Genomic DNA, 15,130 nt, shown 5'->3' with positions numbered 1-15,130 from the left:
TGTTACTGCACGTGGGCCACACATGTGACTGGCCTCCCTTGCACTGTTGTTGCCAAATGCAGACCCAAGGCAGCAGTGCTCCCTGTTGAGACATGCTTTTCCACGCACGTGCGTGCGTGCGAGTGTGAGCGCACCTGCGCGCCTGTGAGTAGGGATGCAGGGGACAAAGCCATAATAAAAGGAAGCTGTCTTGACAGGGCTTGGGGCACACTGGCCCCTGCTGGGTGCAGCTTCCCAGAGAAGCCCCAGCCATTAAGGGGTCTGGCCTCTCTTGGCCCAGTTCCCCTCGAAAGATGTGCTGTTAGCAGAACGTGGTGACATAGCCTATCTTTGCTGCCCTGACTGTCCATCCCTCCAACCCCCACCCCCTTTCCCCTTTGTTTTGTAAATATCAGGTGTGACCATTTTCGATAACTTAATTTGCTTAAAATAACTTGGAATCCCATTTGAGAGATACTGCTATGTAGAGGTCAGGAGCAGAGGCTCTGGAGCCAGACTGTCTGGCTTTAAAGCCTGGCTCTGCCACTTAGGAGTGTGTGACCTTATGCAAATTACTTGCCACTGGTTTCCCATCTATAAAATGAGGATAATACCAGTTCCTATCTCTTAAAGTTGTGGGAGGTGTATTAGTCGGCTCTGCTGCAGGACCACCACCAAAAATCTCACTGGCTACAACAAGAGCATTTATTTCTGTCACATGTTACTTGTGGCTGCAGGTGGGCTTATATGGCTCTGCTCCACATGTCTTCTCCTGTTTGGGACATATTATTCTTGAGGCAAAGGGAAAGAATACAGTGGTGGCAGGAACACAGTGACCCAAAGCTGCTTCTGGGATGTGGTACACTTTGCGTCCACTCTCATGCAATTGACCAATGCTAGTCACATGTAAAGTCAACATCACTGGGACGACATATCGTTTGCTAGGAGGCACTGAAAGTCACACAGCACTAAACAGGGATGTAAAATCCGAGAAAGGCAGAGCAAATGCTCAGGAACAGTCATACCACAGGAATCTTGAACGAGGTACTACAGATGCTCCGGACAGTGCCTGCCACACGCTAAGCATTCAGTAAGTGCCGACTGTTATTATACTAATAAGTAATGGAAGGCATACAACCTTCTCCCTGTTTTCTCTCCCCCTTTCTTCTTTTCCCTTTATTCTTCCTCCTCCTCCCCACCCAATATCCTTTTCTATCTCTGGCCTCTCTCCATCCTTACCTTCTGCTCTGTCCACTCTTAGCCACCCACACCCCTTTATTTCCTGACTTTCATCTCTCTCCTTTTTAAAATTCATCTTTCTTTACCCAATTATCTCCCTTTCTAATCTACACATCTCTGGGTCTTCTGCAGCTGGCCCGATGGTTTTCAGGTACAGGAAAAAGGGATAACCCACCTTTATGTGGGACAGGGAAAGATTTAATTAATGACTGTCTTACTAATCAAATATTTTTGAATAAATTTTATCTTACTATTTTAATGTGCATAGAGCAAACAGTCCCAGCAGGTCATATTTGCTCTTGAAACTTCCTAAACTATCTCTGGCCATACCCCCACTCTCTCCAACCACTAGCATCAATCACTTATAACAATAATAATAAAAGTAATATCAATGTGTTATGCATTGTGCTAAGTGCCTCACATTATCTCATTTAATCTTTGTAACAGTCTAGCTTTTATCTAGATTACCGACTGGAAATTCCTTATCTAGGCCTTAGTCAGTTTCATGCTTTGCCATCTGCAGAGCAGAAAGCTCCAGACTGAAGTCTGAACCTTTGATCTAGTGTGGCCTCTGCCATCAACTCTCTGTGTCACTTCAGGCAAGTCTCCCTCTCTCAGCTTCATTTTACTGATCTGCAAGACAGGATGATCCCTGCTTCATGAGACTGTAGTAAAGATGAATGACCAAAGAATAGATATAAAGGCACTTGTAAACAATGAGGCATCCTGTACATTCATTCATTCAACAAATACTGGCTGAGTTCCTGCTACCTGCTGTTCTCAGCATTGCAGACCCAACCAAGAACAGGAGACAGATCATGACAGCTGTGTGTGCCACTATGAGGCCAGCGGTTTTTGCTCTAATGACATGGGAAGTCTGTGAAGGGTTTTGAACAAAATGAATGACATGATCTGACGTGGGTCTCAAGAGGGAGACTAGTCAGGAAGGCAACACAATAATCCAAACAGGAGATGACAGCAGCTTGGTGGATGTTCTAACAGTGGAGGTGTTGAAAGTGGCTCAATTCTGGATATATTTTGAAGATAAAGCCAACAAAATTGCAGATGGATTGGATCTGGGTTTGGGGTGAAAAAACAGACAACAATGACATCAAGAGTTTTGGCCTGAGCAACTGGAAAGATGGAGGAGTTGCCATCAATTTGCTGGGATGCATGCTGCTGAAGGAACAGGCTTGGTGACTATCAGAAGTTCATTTGGGGGATGTCCATCACATACAAATGGTACTGGGTAACTAGTTGGATATACAAATCTACAGTTCAGTAATATTTGCATCCCAGGGTCAGACTGGAGTTGCCAATTCGGAGTCTTCAGCACATAGAGACCGCATGTGAAACCGTTAAACTGGAGGAGGTCCGCAGGGGAAGGAGGCCACCAGAGGACGGACGCAGCGCCGCCACATTGGCTGAAGAGGAGCCTGTGGGAGAGGAGAAGCGGGAAAGATCGTTACTAAAGAAAAGCAAGGAGGTGGTTTTAAATCGCGAGAGACCCGTCCCAATCCTTGGTCGTCCACTTACACCGTGTGAACTTCAGCAAACTTCTCTAAGCCTCCGTTTCTTTAGCTGTAAAATGAGTAGGATCATGTCCATCTTGCAGGGGCCTCTGGGTGATAATTAAATGAGGTGATTCATGAAAAATAGGAACAGTTGAGGCTCTCCGAAAGTCCCTCTTTATAATTAATAAGTGCTCAGTATTTGTAGAAAGAACGAAGTCTCGGGATGGGCAGGCTGGCGCTGCGTTTCAGAAGCCGCGACTGACCCAGGTTGCAGCTCGCCGGCCGCTCCTCCTCCGCAGAGGAGCCGGCCACAGGCCTGGCGGTCCTGGGACCCCAGCAGGCAGGCCTTCCGAGGGGCGGGAGAGGGAAACAAAACGAGACGCAACGAAGCGTTTCTTCTTTCAGGTGGGCCCGGGACCATAGAGGGTCGCTCCGCCACGTTCCTAGAGCGACCGCGGTGGCGCCGAAGAGCCGCAGCCCGCACTTCCGGCAGGGCCAGGGCACCGAGCGGGAGAGAGAGGGCGGCGGCCGGCCCCGCGGTGAGTGGCCCGCCCGGGCGCGAGCTGCCTCAAGCGCGGTGGGGCGGGCGCTGCCTCGGGCTCCGCTCCCCGCGCCGCAGGGAGGGCTCGGCGCCGGGCCGGGGGCGGTGGCAGAGGCAGCGGGGCGGAGGCCTTCACGGGGCCCCAGCGAGTTGCGGCGGGAGACGGCCGCGCAGGTCCCTTGGGCCGCAGTCCTTCCGCCGTGCGGCGCGTTGCCCGGCTGCATGTACTGAACGAACACTCGGTCACCGCAGGGCTGTGCTGAGCCATTTACAGATTTTGACTCATTTAAGCTTCCGACACTCTGATGATGCAGCAGCTCTATTGTCATCCCAGTTTTAGGTAGGAGGAAACTGAGGCACAGTGCAGTGACGCGGGTTCGCACGACTGGTAGCCCGTGTCGCTCAAGTTTACCTTCGCACCCGCCCTTGCCGTCCAGTTATGCTGAGCACCGTCCGAGCGCTGGACTTGGCGCTAGAAGGTGGGGCTGCCCGTCAGTGGGCCGCTGGGTTTGGGAACCTGGCCCAAGTCTTCCCAGCTGTATGCCTGCCTTTTCTTAGCTGTAAAACGCAGATAACCGCATAAAGCTGCTATGGGAATTATGAAAGGTAGCACAAAGGACACCTGTTAGTATGAGTTCTTCATCTGTATTGTTCTAGGTGGATTAGATAGTCTCTGAGTTTCCCACCGGATCGGAATTATATCGTATAAGAAATATATGTAGTTTTTAAAAATGTATAATTACCGTTAAAGCTATTTTTTCAACAGTAACATTACCTAATAAATGTCTCCTTGTAATAGATGTTCTATAAGTATTTACTAAAGTTGAGGAATGAATAGTGCTCTCTGTAATTTTGTTTTATGCAGTTCGCTCTTTGTGATACAGCAGATAGAATTATTAAATCCCAGATAAAGTTCTCAGCACTATCAGGCCTGGAGTCTCAGTTATGCAATGAGCTGAAGGAAAGGCGAGAACAATGATGTAATTTGTGTTTCCTCTTCTTTGCTTTATAAGCCTCTATGCAGAGTTCCAGGGCAATTATTCCCATTTTAAAGTCTGCTTCTTGACACAGGATGTGGAAAATAGTTGCAGTAATCTTATTTTCACAGCTTAGCTTCTCCTACATTGTCATCTATTTGGAGTTTGTGGCTTGTTTGTTTGTTTATGGCCATTATTTTAAATAACCTTATAAGCAAGTGAGTGAAATTAATTTTTGGAATTTTGAGTTTTTGCAGCATTTGGGCATTTTTAAAATTCTGTCCTATTTTTACATGTAAACTTGCTTTCTCCTCCTCTTTTGCTTGTGTTCTGCCTATGGCCTTTTTGTCTACTCAATTTCATTTCGCCATCTGGTAAAAGGTCTTTTGAAATTTTTGTTTCTCTCTCCAGAAACAATCCTCTTGTTTCAAGTTTTCAAAGAATTGTCCTTTTTCTTGAATCATTAGAATCTAGAAAAAATAATAATACAGCATCTCTTTGACGTTTTTGCCATCTGGTAAAACGTCTTTTGAAATTTTTGTTTCTCTCTCCAGAAACAATCCTCTTGTTTCAAGTTTTCAAAGAATTGTCCTTTTTCTTGAATCATTAGAATCTAGAAAAAATAATAATACAGCATCTCTTTGACGTTTTTGTCATCTGGTATTTATTGAATTGACTTACGGAAACTTATCACTCTTTTTTTTTTTGAGGAAGATTAGCTCTGAGCTAACATCTGCTGCCAATCCTCCTCTTTTTGCTGAGGAAGCTTGGCCCTGAGCTAACATCCGTGCCCATCTTTCTCCACTTTATATGTGAGACACCTGCCACAGCATGACTTGACAAGCAGCACGTAGGTCCACACCCAGGATCCGGGCAGGCAAACACCAGGCTGCAGAAGCAGAACGTGGGAACTGAGCCCCTGCGCCACTGGGCCGGCCCCAACTTATCACTCTTTATAGAGTAGTCCTACTTTCAAAACCACTTATGCTATCAAGTTAAAGCTAAGTTGTTATCTATAGTTGTGAAAATGGAATGGCTAAACAAATCAGGATAAACAGAAATATTCAGTCAAGTAGTATGGTTTGTCATTTCTTTCTAAGTTGAACACCTCAATTAGATAGTCACCAGTAAGTAGAAGTTTAATGTGGGAGTAAATATTAAAACATAATGGTAGTCTATTACCCAAATTTTGATTGTCTTTTGGAGTTATGTCTTCTATTTCCATTAAGGTATAGTCTCCACTTTTTAATCCTTCAGAATTACATTCTCATTTGATAAAGCATAATAAAAGCTATTAAGCTTAAACTCTGGAATTATTAAAATTATTTTGTAAATATCTTTTCCCCAAAATTGTCTTTGTTTCCATATGTATTGAATACATTTTTAATTTAAACATGGACGCGATTTTGATGTGTTGAAGAGGTATTAAAGCTGAATAATTAATCGCCCATAATTTGTATTTTTATTTTTTCCTTTACACACAGAAAATTCTGAGCTGTGTAGCTCTAGGAAGTGAAACATTAGTTCAGAAGAAGAGAGTAGACTCTTAACACATTTGGCTCTTCACCATGAGATTAGGAAAACCTAAGGGTGGTATTTCTCGGAGCTCAAGCCACGGAAAAGCCTCTGAGAACCAGCGCAAAACCATCCGGCAGCGGCAAAAATGGGGAATGACTGTTCCATTTATCTCAAACTTGAGTAGACTGAGAAGAAGCCTGGATGAGAAGCCCTATAAATGTACTGAATGTGAAAAGAGTTTCAGTCAGAGCTCAACTCTTTTTCAACATCAGAAGATCCATACTGGAAAGAAATCCTATAGATGTGCTGATTGTGGGAAAAGTTTCTTTCAGAGTTCTAATCTCATTCAGCATCGACGGATCCATACCGGGGAGAAGCCCTATAAGTGTGATGAGTGTGGAGAAAGCTTTAAACAGAGCTCGAATCTCATTCAGCACCAGAGAATTCATACTGGAGAAAAGCCCTATCAGTGTGATGAGTGTGGCCGCTGTTTCAGCCAGAGTTCCCACCTTATTCAACATCAGAGAACCCACACGGGGGAGAAGCCCTACCAGTGCAGTGAATGTGGCAAGTGCTTCAGCCAGAGCTCTCATCTTAGGCAGCACATGAAGGTGCACAAAGAAGAGAAGCCTCGTAAGACCCGGGGCAAGAATATTAGGGCAAAGACGCACTCGGTATCATCTTGGAAGGCTGGTACAGGAAGGAAGTCAGTGGCTCGTCTCCGCTAGGTAGAGGACACTACTTCAGCCATCTTTTAAAAAAATAAAAAGTATCTGTTTTAGAACTGGAGATACTTTATAATAGACCACTTCAGTACGGTATCCTTTCCCAGCATGGAGACATTGGGAGTTTAATGAGGTTGGTATGAAAGAAATTACATGTGTCCAGCTGTCCTCATTTTTTGTGTGTGTAACATGGAGTACAAGGAACTGAAAATATCTTTTGAGATAATATAAGATCCTTGACCTCATTTGAAATTGCTTCCTGCATCATTATGAGAAAATAATCCTGTTTTGATGACACATGTAAAAGTACAGGAATTCCAATGACAACTCGATTTTAGGGCTTTCTGTGGAATCAGTACTTTAAAAGGGAGAAGTTAATTCCATTAGTTTTGGAGTTCTGCAACAGATAAGGACATTTTGTGTTTGTAAAGTTTTTGTAGTATATTAACCGTTTGTTTGTAAGTATCACTCAAGGATCCATATATTAAAATGTATTCATGTTCACAGATTTTTAATCAACAAGGCCCATCACTGTATGTTAGCTTTCTTTTGTTTCTTCTCTTCTGCTTATGGACAATTATTAATTAAAGGTGTAGAATTTCTCTGTTTTTCACCAAATTCTTAGAAAAAGGCACTCTAGAAGCCAAAGTGAGAACTGAATTAGACCACAAGTCTCCTATTCCTACCAATACCGTTCTTTGTGATGGTCTTACTCGGTGTCGCTTGTTTTCTGGAAGTTGGGATGGGTTTATGTTGATCCGTCCATCCCCATGGCTTTGATTTCTTTTGGCATTCTCTTGTGCTCTGACAAAGTGAGCTAGCCTTTTAGATCTACATGAATAAATAATTAAACCATATTTTACCGAAACAATCTCCACTTGCTAATTAGAAATTAACAATTTTCAACCTCTATGTGTTTCCCATTGAGAGCTTTAGGATAACCCTGGTTATCTTAAATGAATGTTTGTCAACAGCAAAAGTCATTTAATTCAAATGTCAGTGCTTGTAGCTCAATGTGTAGATTTTGAAATCTGTTAACTTTTTGTGAATTATGTGAATTATTTGCCGAGTCTAGTAAATGTGTGTCTTCCATCAGAACAATGCCAAGTGTCAGACATTCTGATCAACCTTCAGCTCAGGTTTTAATTTCTATTGAATGCTAACATTCTTTTGATTTTTTTTGTATCTTTTATAATCATACAAGTTCCTGCTGTATTAATAACGGTTACTATAAAAAAATTTTTTAAGTGGGATATTTTGCTTACTACTGCCTTCTGTTCATTTTTCTCCTGGGAAGTTGTCTTAATAATTTAGGCAACATCTAACATCACAGCTTTTGGCAGAATCACTTGTTTTGCCTATTTTTGATTGCCTCAGACTTGAACTTTGCCTCCCTCCTGGCCTTGCGTTTGAATGCAAAGTCATAGAAGATGGCCTTGTTGACAACAGTTTCATCCAACAGGGTGTCCACAAAATGTCCTGTGGGTGTGAGGTAACTGCAGTTATCTTTCACAAAAGACTTGATCTTTGATGGCTTAGCAAGTGTTGTGTTTACTCACACCCAAGTCACTCTGTAGCAGAGGCGTGCCTAGGGCCGTTTTGAGGATCTACCATCCATGTTATAGCAGTTTTGGGTCTGGAGTAACTTCTGACTGGGACCAACATCACTTTCTCAAATTTAATAAATTTGCCAATTTTGACAGCAACCACAGGGCAACAGAAAAACCTGTGTATATTAGATTTTTTAGTTTTCATTTTTATCCTAAATGGACTTCCACATACTTTATAAAAGTAAAGCAGAAACTCTTCAGATTTAGGTGTATTCCCAGTTTGACTGTGGTTTGCATTTCTTCTTAGAGCCCTAAAACAGAGCAAATAGGTCACTAACATTTATGGTGACCTTCTTTGGTAACTAGCATGTGGTACTACTACTTTATGCTACTTTTGTGAGCATCTTAGAAGAGAGAAATATCACAGCTGCTTTACATTAATGAGTAAAGGAAATATTGCACTACTAGAAATTGAGTCTTGTAGGCACTGCCTCTTTGAATACAGTCTTGCATGAAAATATGCTGCCCCTCAATGGTCTGAATTTCCACCATAACTCAGGTTTACCAAACTCTGAATCCTTTTATTCTTCTGGCAGGCTCCTTTTATATACAATCTGGATGTTTTATTTAGGGGGGAAAAAAAGCTCCAAGTGTATTTTTTTTTAAATATTGCTGAAATTTCTTCAATCCTACACCAGCGAGTGAGATGTGTTGTTAAAAATGCTTGGTTTCTGGGGCCGGCCCCGTGGCCAAGTGGTTAAGTGCTCGTGCTCCACTTCAGGTCAGGGGCCAAGGGTTTCACCAGTTTGGATCCTGGGTGTGGACATGGCACTGCTCATCAGGCCATGCTGAGGCGGCATCCCACATAGCACAGCTGGAAGGAGCTACAGCTGGAGTATACAACTATGTACTGGGGGGCTTTGGGGAGAAGAAAAAGAAAAAAAAAGAGATTGGCAACAGATGTTAACTCAGGTGCCAAGCTTTAAAAAACAAAATGCTTGGCTTCCACATTCTTTTATTTATTCAATCATTTAATAAATGCGGTAGAAATAAAAGTGATCAAGGCAGCTTTAGCTTAAAGGAACTTAAGTGAGTAGTCAAGTAGAGGAAATGAAAAACTAGAATAAGTATAGGGCACTATGGGAGCACAGAGGAGGGACCTCTGACCCAGTGGTTCTCAATTTCAGTACGTATCACTGTCACCTGGAGGACTTGGTAAAACATTTCTGGGCCCACTCGCAGAACTGCATATTCAGTAGGTCTGGGCTGTAGCCGGATAACTTAGGGTTCTGACATGCTCACAGGTCATAGTAACATGCTTGTGCAGGACACTTTGAGAACCACTGCTATAGCCTATTACTGGGGGTTAGTGATGTGCTTAGATAAAGTGGTGTTTAAGTCAGATACATACATAATACTAAACCTTTGACAAGGGTAGGCAGGATTTAATGATGAAGACTTTGGGCCCTGGGGTAAACCTACTTAGGTTTACATCTCAATTAACTAGCAACTGGGCAATTTGAGTTTTTGTTCTTGACTACATTGAAGAAGATACTGATGGTTGAGTTGTGGAGGTAGAATTAAATGAAGTAATGCAGGCAGAGAGCCTGGGACATTGTTTTCTGATTGACTTATTAGGGAGCTGGAGGCGGAGAAGCTGTTGAATCAAATCTGAAATTGTCAGTGGCAAAGTTTTATCCCATAAATTTAAAAGTGAGTTCTGTTTTATTTTGGCTGAGTCAAGACTCTTGGAGAGAAAGGTATACCTAAAAAGGGCAAGAATCATCTAATACGTTTCTAAGGGAAATATAAGAATCTGTATGAATTTTTTGACAGGTAGTGAGAGTACCTCTTCAAAGTAGAAGTACATAGCCATAAACGCAGTGTTATTCCCTGTGTTAGGAAAGCAAAGTGTTTCATTTTTTTGAGGGAATAAATATTTGTTGAGCACCTGCCATGTAAAAAAGACTGGTAGGAAACGTAAATTAACATTTTTAAAAAGTAATATTAAAAGAGGTGATGAATACACAGTGTGATTCCCATTCAAACTGGAGAATTTACATCTGGTACAGGGAAGAAGGAAAGGATCTTCAAGGGATGAGATTTACACTAGGTTAGGGAATAGAAACCCAAAAGTCTATCGAGGCCAGGCAGCCAGTGTAAATGAGTGGAGCGAGAAGAGTGCTGTGAACAGGAGTGCACATGCCCATCCAAAAGGATAACCCTGGCTCGGTATCAGCCAGTGGTTACCTTGCTGACATTCAGGCCCAGATATGCTGGCTCTTGATTTTTCAAGAGAAACCAGAAATCCAGATTTTAAAAGTCACAACCATTCTTACCAGTTTGCCAGACCTAGTCTAGACTTTTAAGGATGTGAAGGCTCTGTGTGTGACTGTGTGGGGGTAGGGTGGAGAGAGGGCATGGTGGGGGACCAGGGAATGAGGGGAGGGGAGAGGCAGAGGTACAAGGTGGAGTGAAAGCTGCAAAGCACAGAAGGATCTACTCAGAGAACAGATCCTTCTCAGGAAACAGATACCTACTTTATAGATAGTCCAGGTTCATCTAAGAGAGTTGTGGGAGATAAGCCTGGAATGGGCCTCCAGGAGAGCCTTAAATATCAACCTTAAGAGTGGAATAGTTTGATAAGATGGGATGCAAGAAGTTTGTTAGAGCATAGGTTAGAAATTGATCCAATGAGAAGTAACAACCAGCTAGAAGAAACATTCCCCCAAAGGGACCCAACCAATTGGCTAATTGGACCTGTAGGGCTTGACCTCCTACCTTGGGCCTCAAGTCTTACCTCCTTCCATTCCCTGCCCCACACTGAATGACAGCAGCTCCAAAATGCTCTGTACCTTTGTTTATTTTGCTTTGTCCAGTATCTATTCTGAGAGGCCTCCAGGAAGCCTTGAACCTTCCTTAGGTGCTCTTCCTGTAAACTGAATTGTAATGATCCATATTTCAATCTCTTTCTCTCATTCTTCCTCTCATCTGCTAGCTCTTGGCTTATACCAGTTATTCAACTGAAAGTTTTACTGAAGAAAGGCCAAGAGGGAAGTTCAGAATGAAGGTTAGAGAAAGAGGTAAGAAGTTAGTTCTGGAAAGTTCTCAGCCTGGCTATCAGCTACCATGCCTACTAGCTGGAGAGTCCCACCTAGAACTTTTCTTCCCCCATCTTCCATCCCTATCCCGCTTCTTCAATCTTCTGTTCTCTTGGAAGTCATCGCTCATTGCATAATTCATTCTTTAGCCTTGCACATTGTGTACACGCTTATGTTTGTTGAATGCATGAATGACGTAATTAATGAAAGAACAAATGTATAAAATGGCATCAAACCTTAAGGAATCAGACATTCTCATGGTGTGAAAGGACCTGGAAGGCCACTTACCTGACCCTCTCCTAAATTGGATGATTAGTTTTTAGTGACCTAGATTCTTCTTTTATGCTCTTTGAATTATAAAACATATATACGTAGAGTTTATATAGTTTAGAAAACTAATGTCACGTCCAACTTATTTTTTTGCCTGCTTTATCTCCCCAAATCCCCCCGTACACAGTTGTATATCCTAGTTGCAGGTCCTTCTAATTGTGGGACATCCAACTTTTAAATGACTCAAAGCCCTATGTTTTTCCTGTTAAAACTAGATCTAGGGGCTGGCCTAGTGGCGCAGTGGTTACGTTAGCATTTTCTGCTTTGGCTGCCCCAGGTTCGCTGGTTCGGATCCCAGGTGCGGACCTTTGCACCACTTGTCAAGCCATGCTGTGACAGGCGTCCCACATATAAAGTGGAGGAAGATGGGCACAGATGTTGGCTCAGGGCCAGCCTTCCTCAGCAAAAAGAGGAGGATTGGCAGCAGCTGTTAGCTCAGGGCTAGTCTTCCTCAAAGGAAAAAAAAAAACAGATCTAGAACATTTTAAGGACTTTTCAGACTTTAAAACACATTTTTTTTTTTAATATCAATTTTGTGACCAAGCAATTTCAGATCCTCCAAAACTGGAAAGTCAATGAAGTTTTGGAAGAGATTTTAAGTTGGTTATTTGGAGAGACTGTTGCTAGATGATCTGAAAAGGTATTGACTTGGGTCAAGGAAACCACTTGTTGTCACTGAGAGTCAAGAGAACTCTTAGAATAGTCCAAATAGGAACAAATGTTTAAAGTAGGGCTCTGGAGTGGGGGGAGTGGGGAGCGCGGGGGAGGGGCGAAAGTAAGAGACACTGTGGTGACAGAATGGACAGACCTGGAGACATCAGATCTGAGGTACAAGCAAGAGAGGAAACGCTGTGATGGAGGTTTCCAGGCTAGGTGACTAGGAGGTTTGGGGGAGAAGATGATAAATTTTTTTTAGGAAATACTGATCTTAAGATGCTAATCTGGGTGGCAAAGTAGGACAGGAAATGAATATCTGTGTCTGAAGCATGGAAATTATTGAAGTAAATTAATATTTGTACCATTCTGTGTCAGGTGTTTTACATACATTAGCTATTTTATTAGTCTGCTTAAGCTGCCATAGCAAGATACCACAGACTGTGCGGCTTAAAAAATAGACATTTTTCTCACAGTTCTGGTGGCCAATAGCCCAAGATCAAGGTCCCAGCAGGGTGGTTTTCTGTTTTCCTGGCTTCCAGGTAGCCACCTTTTCACTGTGTCTTCACATGGCCTTTCCTCTATGCATGCAAACACAGCGTACAAGCGCGCAAGACACTCTAGTATCTCTCCTTAAAAGGAGCCAGTCGTATTGAGTTAGGGCCCCACTTATCACCTCATTTAACCTTAATTCCCTCCTTAAAGGCCCTATCTAACAGTACAGTCACATTGGAAGTTAAGGCTTCAACATATGAATTTGGGGAGGACACAATTCAGTCCACAACAGATATTCCCATTGTCTGGATAAGGAAACAGACTCAAGAGAGTTCAAGTAACTTACTCAAGGTCAAATGGGACCAGAAGGTCCATGGCCTTTTCTATATCTATTTTAAAAATCTTGTTACCTTATCCTAGAACATGTGAGATGAATCCACCTTTATGGGCATCAAAAATGAAAGTGACAACTCCAATCTCCCTGCCCTCAAAGAGAGGAGACTTGCCAGAATAGAGTAGGACAGGAATGAGTGTTGACTCTCCACACAGCCTCCAGCTCTCCTGGCTCCCTGGCTGTGTCTACCTTGGTTTCATCGATGTCTGTGAGTCTGGATTTCTTTGTCCCTTGAGAACCATAGGGATCAAAAGCTAGGTTCTGTTTTACGTGCAGACCTTAGTTGTTCAACTCAGCTACTCCAAGGACAGTTTTACAAGTCTTGATCTATAGTTCTTCTGAAGACTTAATAAAAATGAATGGTGGTCCGGGGAGAGACAAAGGGTTGTCCTCTAATTGCTGACAAGTAGGGAGAACACGGTGAAGTCTTCTACTGGAAAGTATTTTGGTGGAACCAAAAGTCTAACTGGGTCTGGTGTTGACTGTGGTCCCACACGTGGCCTTAGCAGTATTCACCCTGGAGTTGAGCATGAAACAAAACACACTTGCTGCCCCCTATTGACTGGGCCTCCTCAAGCCGGGAGGAGATAGATACCCAGAGCTAAAGAATAGCAAAGGGCCAGGATTACATATACTGATCCTCTGTCCTCATTTCATTCAGTGACTCCTCCCTTGTTTTCTCTGAGGTTGAAAACTACAGCTTATGAAGGGTAAAGCCTGTATGCCATGGCGAGTGTTCAGAAAGGAAAGGGGAAGGCTGTGTGGGAGAGGAAGAGAGAGAAGCCTGAAACATGCAAACATGCATCTCTGGTTCTGAGAAGGGTGGAGTTAGATTGGAAGACAGTAGTAGCCACTTTCGTGTATACAGCGTATTAAAGATCTCTATTGGGTGTACACCTCACTTCGAGTTGCCTGCAAGAAGCTACAGGGGTAAGCAGGGCTGCATTGAGCCAGAAAACCTTGGTCAAGGCAAGCCACTTGTTAAAATTTTGAAATATTTCCCTGCTTGTTGGTAATTGGTCATTGCCCCTAGCACCCCAGTGCTTCCTACCATCACCCATCAGCACTGCCACACTCCTGTTTTCCATCAGCCACCTGGGTCCTTCCCAGAACCCCTCGGTCTCCTTCAGTAATTGAAGAGTTAATGTCCAAAACAGTAGGGGTCCACCTGTGATTGGACAGGACCTTGGCCATGTTGGTTGATAATTGTTTTGAATATCACTCTTCTGATAATATTTTCAATTGAGATACTGTAGAGAAAAGAGAGGACTATCATAGGATTAAACATTGAGGAATGGTTACAATTGAGGAAATGAGTTTGTAATAGAGAAGTAATAATCAGAAGAGTCAAAGAATCCTGACAGTGCGGTGTTTCAGATGCAGAGGATGGAGAGACTTGCAGTAAAGAAGTGAGGGATGGTTAGCAGTTAGCTCAGTGCAAAGTCTGTTGAGCCCCTGGTGAATATTAGCAGTCACTGTGCCAGGTGCTGCAGGTATTTGAGAAAAGACACCCTTCCTATCTTCAAGGAACATGTAATTCAGGAGGAGATAAAATGTACAGAAATGTGAAGAATACAGGGAATATGCACCATTGAGTAACAACAAGCTATAAATAGCACAAGGCAGAGAGTGATTACAGAAAAAGCCCTCTAACTCAATGAAATCTGGACCCAGAGTTGGCAAATTTATCAGAAAAGTTGCTTATACAGCAAAAATACGAAGTATAATGAATCATAATGAAAACATTTTATTTTGACTTAAGCATAGCAGCGTTTATTCATCCCCTGGTACTTCGGAGTCAAAACCTAAACAAGGAGATGCCCCCACCTCCCAGGAGGAGGCTTTCAGGATGTCTGCCCTCAGTGCACCAGAATTGCCACCCATCAGGGTCTCCCATGCATTTCTTATTCTGTCGACTATTGAGCATGGTCATACATTACTCTGTCCCTCTGCCATGTTTGGGAGAGTGTGAAGGGGAGCACACGTGGTGGATCTTCTTGGTTAGTAGGGCTCTAGACAAATAGGAGATACAGCCATGCCTGATCTAGAGATGATCCAGAGATCTTGAATTTTCAGATTGTTGTAGTGACTGTATGGATTTGAGAGTGTCTTC

At 43.0% G+C, this 15,130-nt stretch overlaps 2 protein-coding genes across 5 annotated transcripts; one reads left to right on the top strand and one right to left on the bottom strand.

Annotated features, from left to right (window-relative positions):
• Positions 1-2,513: 2,513 nt before the first annotated feature.
• On the bottom strand, positions 2,514-3,602 carry LOC123280618 (uncharacterized). Its single transcript, XM_070491520.1, has 2 exons — positions 2,755-3,602; positions 2,514-2,654 (listed from the first exon to the last, which is right to left on the bottom strand). Exon 1 carries the CDS (start codon positions 3,600-3,602, stop codon positions 2,925-2,927), a length of 678 nt encoding a protein of 225 aa, XP_070347621.1. The 3' UTR covers positions 2,514-2,654; positions 2,755-2,924.
• ZNF22 (zinc finger protein 22) lies at positions 2,576-8,971 on the top strand. 4 transcript variants are annotated; one of them, XR_011496063.1, is made up of 3 exons: positions 2,576-2,704; positions 3,138-3,271; positions 5,735-8,971. XR_011496063.1 is itself a non-coding variant. In XM_014859711.3 (2 exons), exon 2 carries the CDS (start codon positions 5,819-5,821, stop codon positions 6,494-6,496), a length of 678 nt encoding a protein of 225 aa, XP_014715197.1. In that variant the 5' UTR covers positions 3,138-3,271; positions 5,735-5,818; the 3' UTR covers positions 6,497-8,207. The 4 variants fall into 4 exon arrangements, 3 of the variants coding, with proteins under 3 accessions (XP_014715197.1, XP_014715199.1, XP_070347620.1); XM_014859711.3 differs by lacking the exon at positions 2,576-2,704 and having other exon boundaries at positions 5,735-8,207; XM_014859713.3 differs by lacking the exons at positions 2,576-2,704; positions 3,138-3,271 and adding an exon at positions 3,475-3,613 and having other exon boundaries at positions 5,735-8,207.
• Positions 8,972-15,130: the final 6,159 nt, after the last annotated feature.

The sequence above is a fragment of the Equus asinus genome, chromosome 2 (genome assembly GCF_041296235.1).
Source record: "Equus asinus isolate D_3611 breed Donkey chromosome 2, EquAss-T2T_v2, whole genome shotgun sequence".
NCBI classification, from domain to species: domain Eukaryota; kingdom Metazoa; phylum Chordata; class Mammalia; order Perissodactyla; family Equidae; genus Equus; species Equus asinus.
The sequence above is the reverse complement of the archived record's forward strand: the minus strand, read 5'-3'. Positions and strand labels throughout refer to the sequence as shown.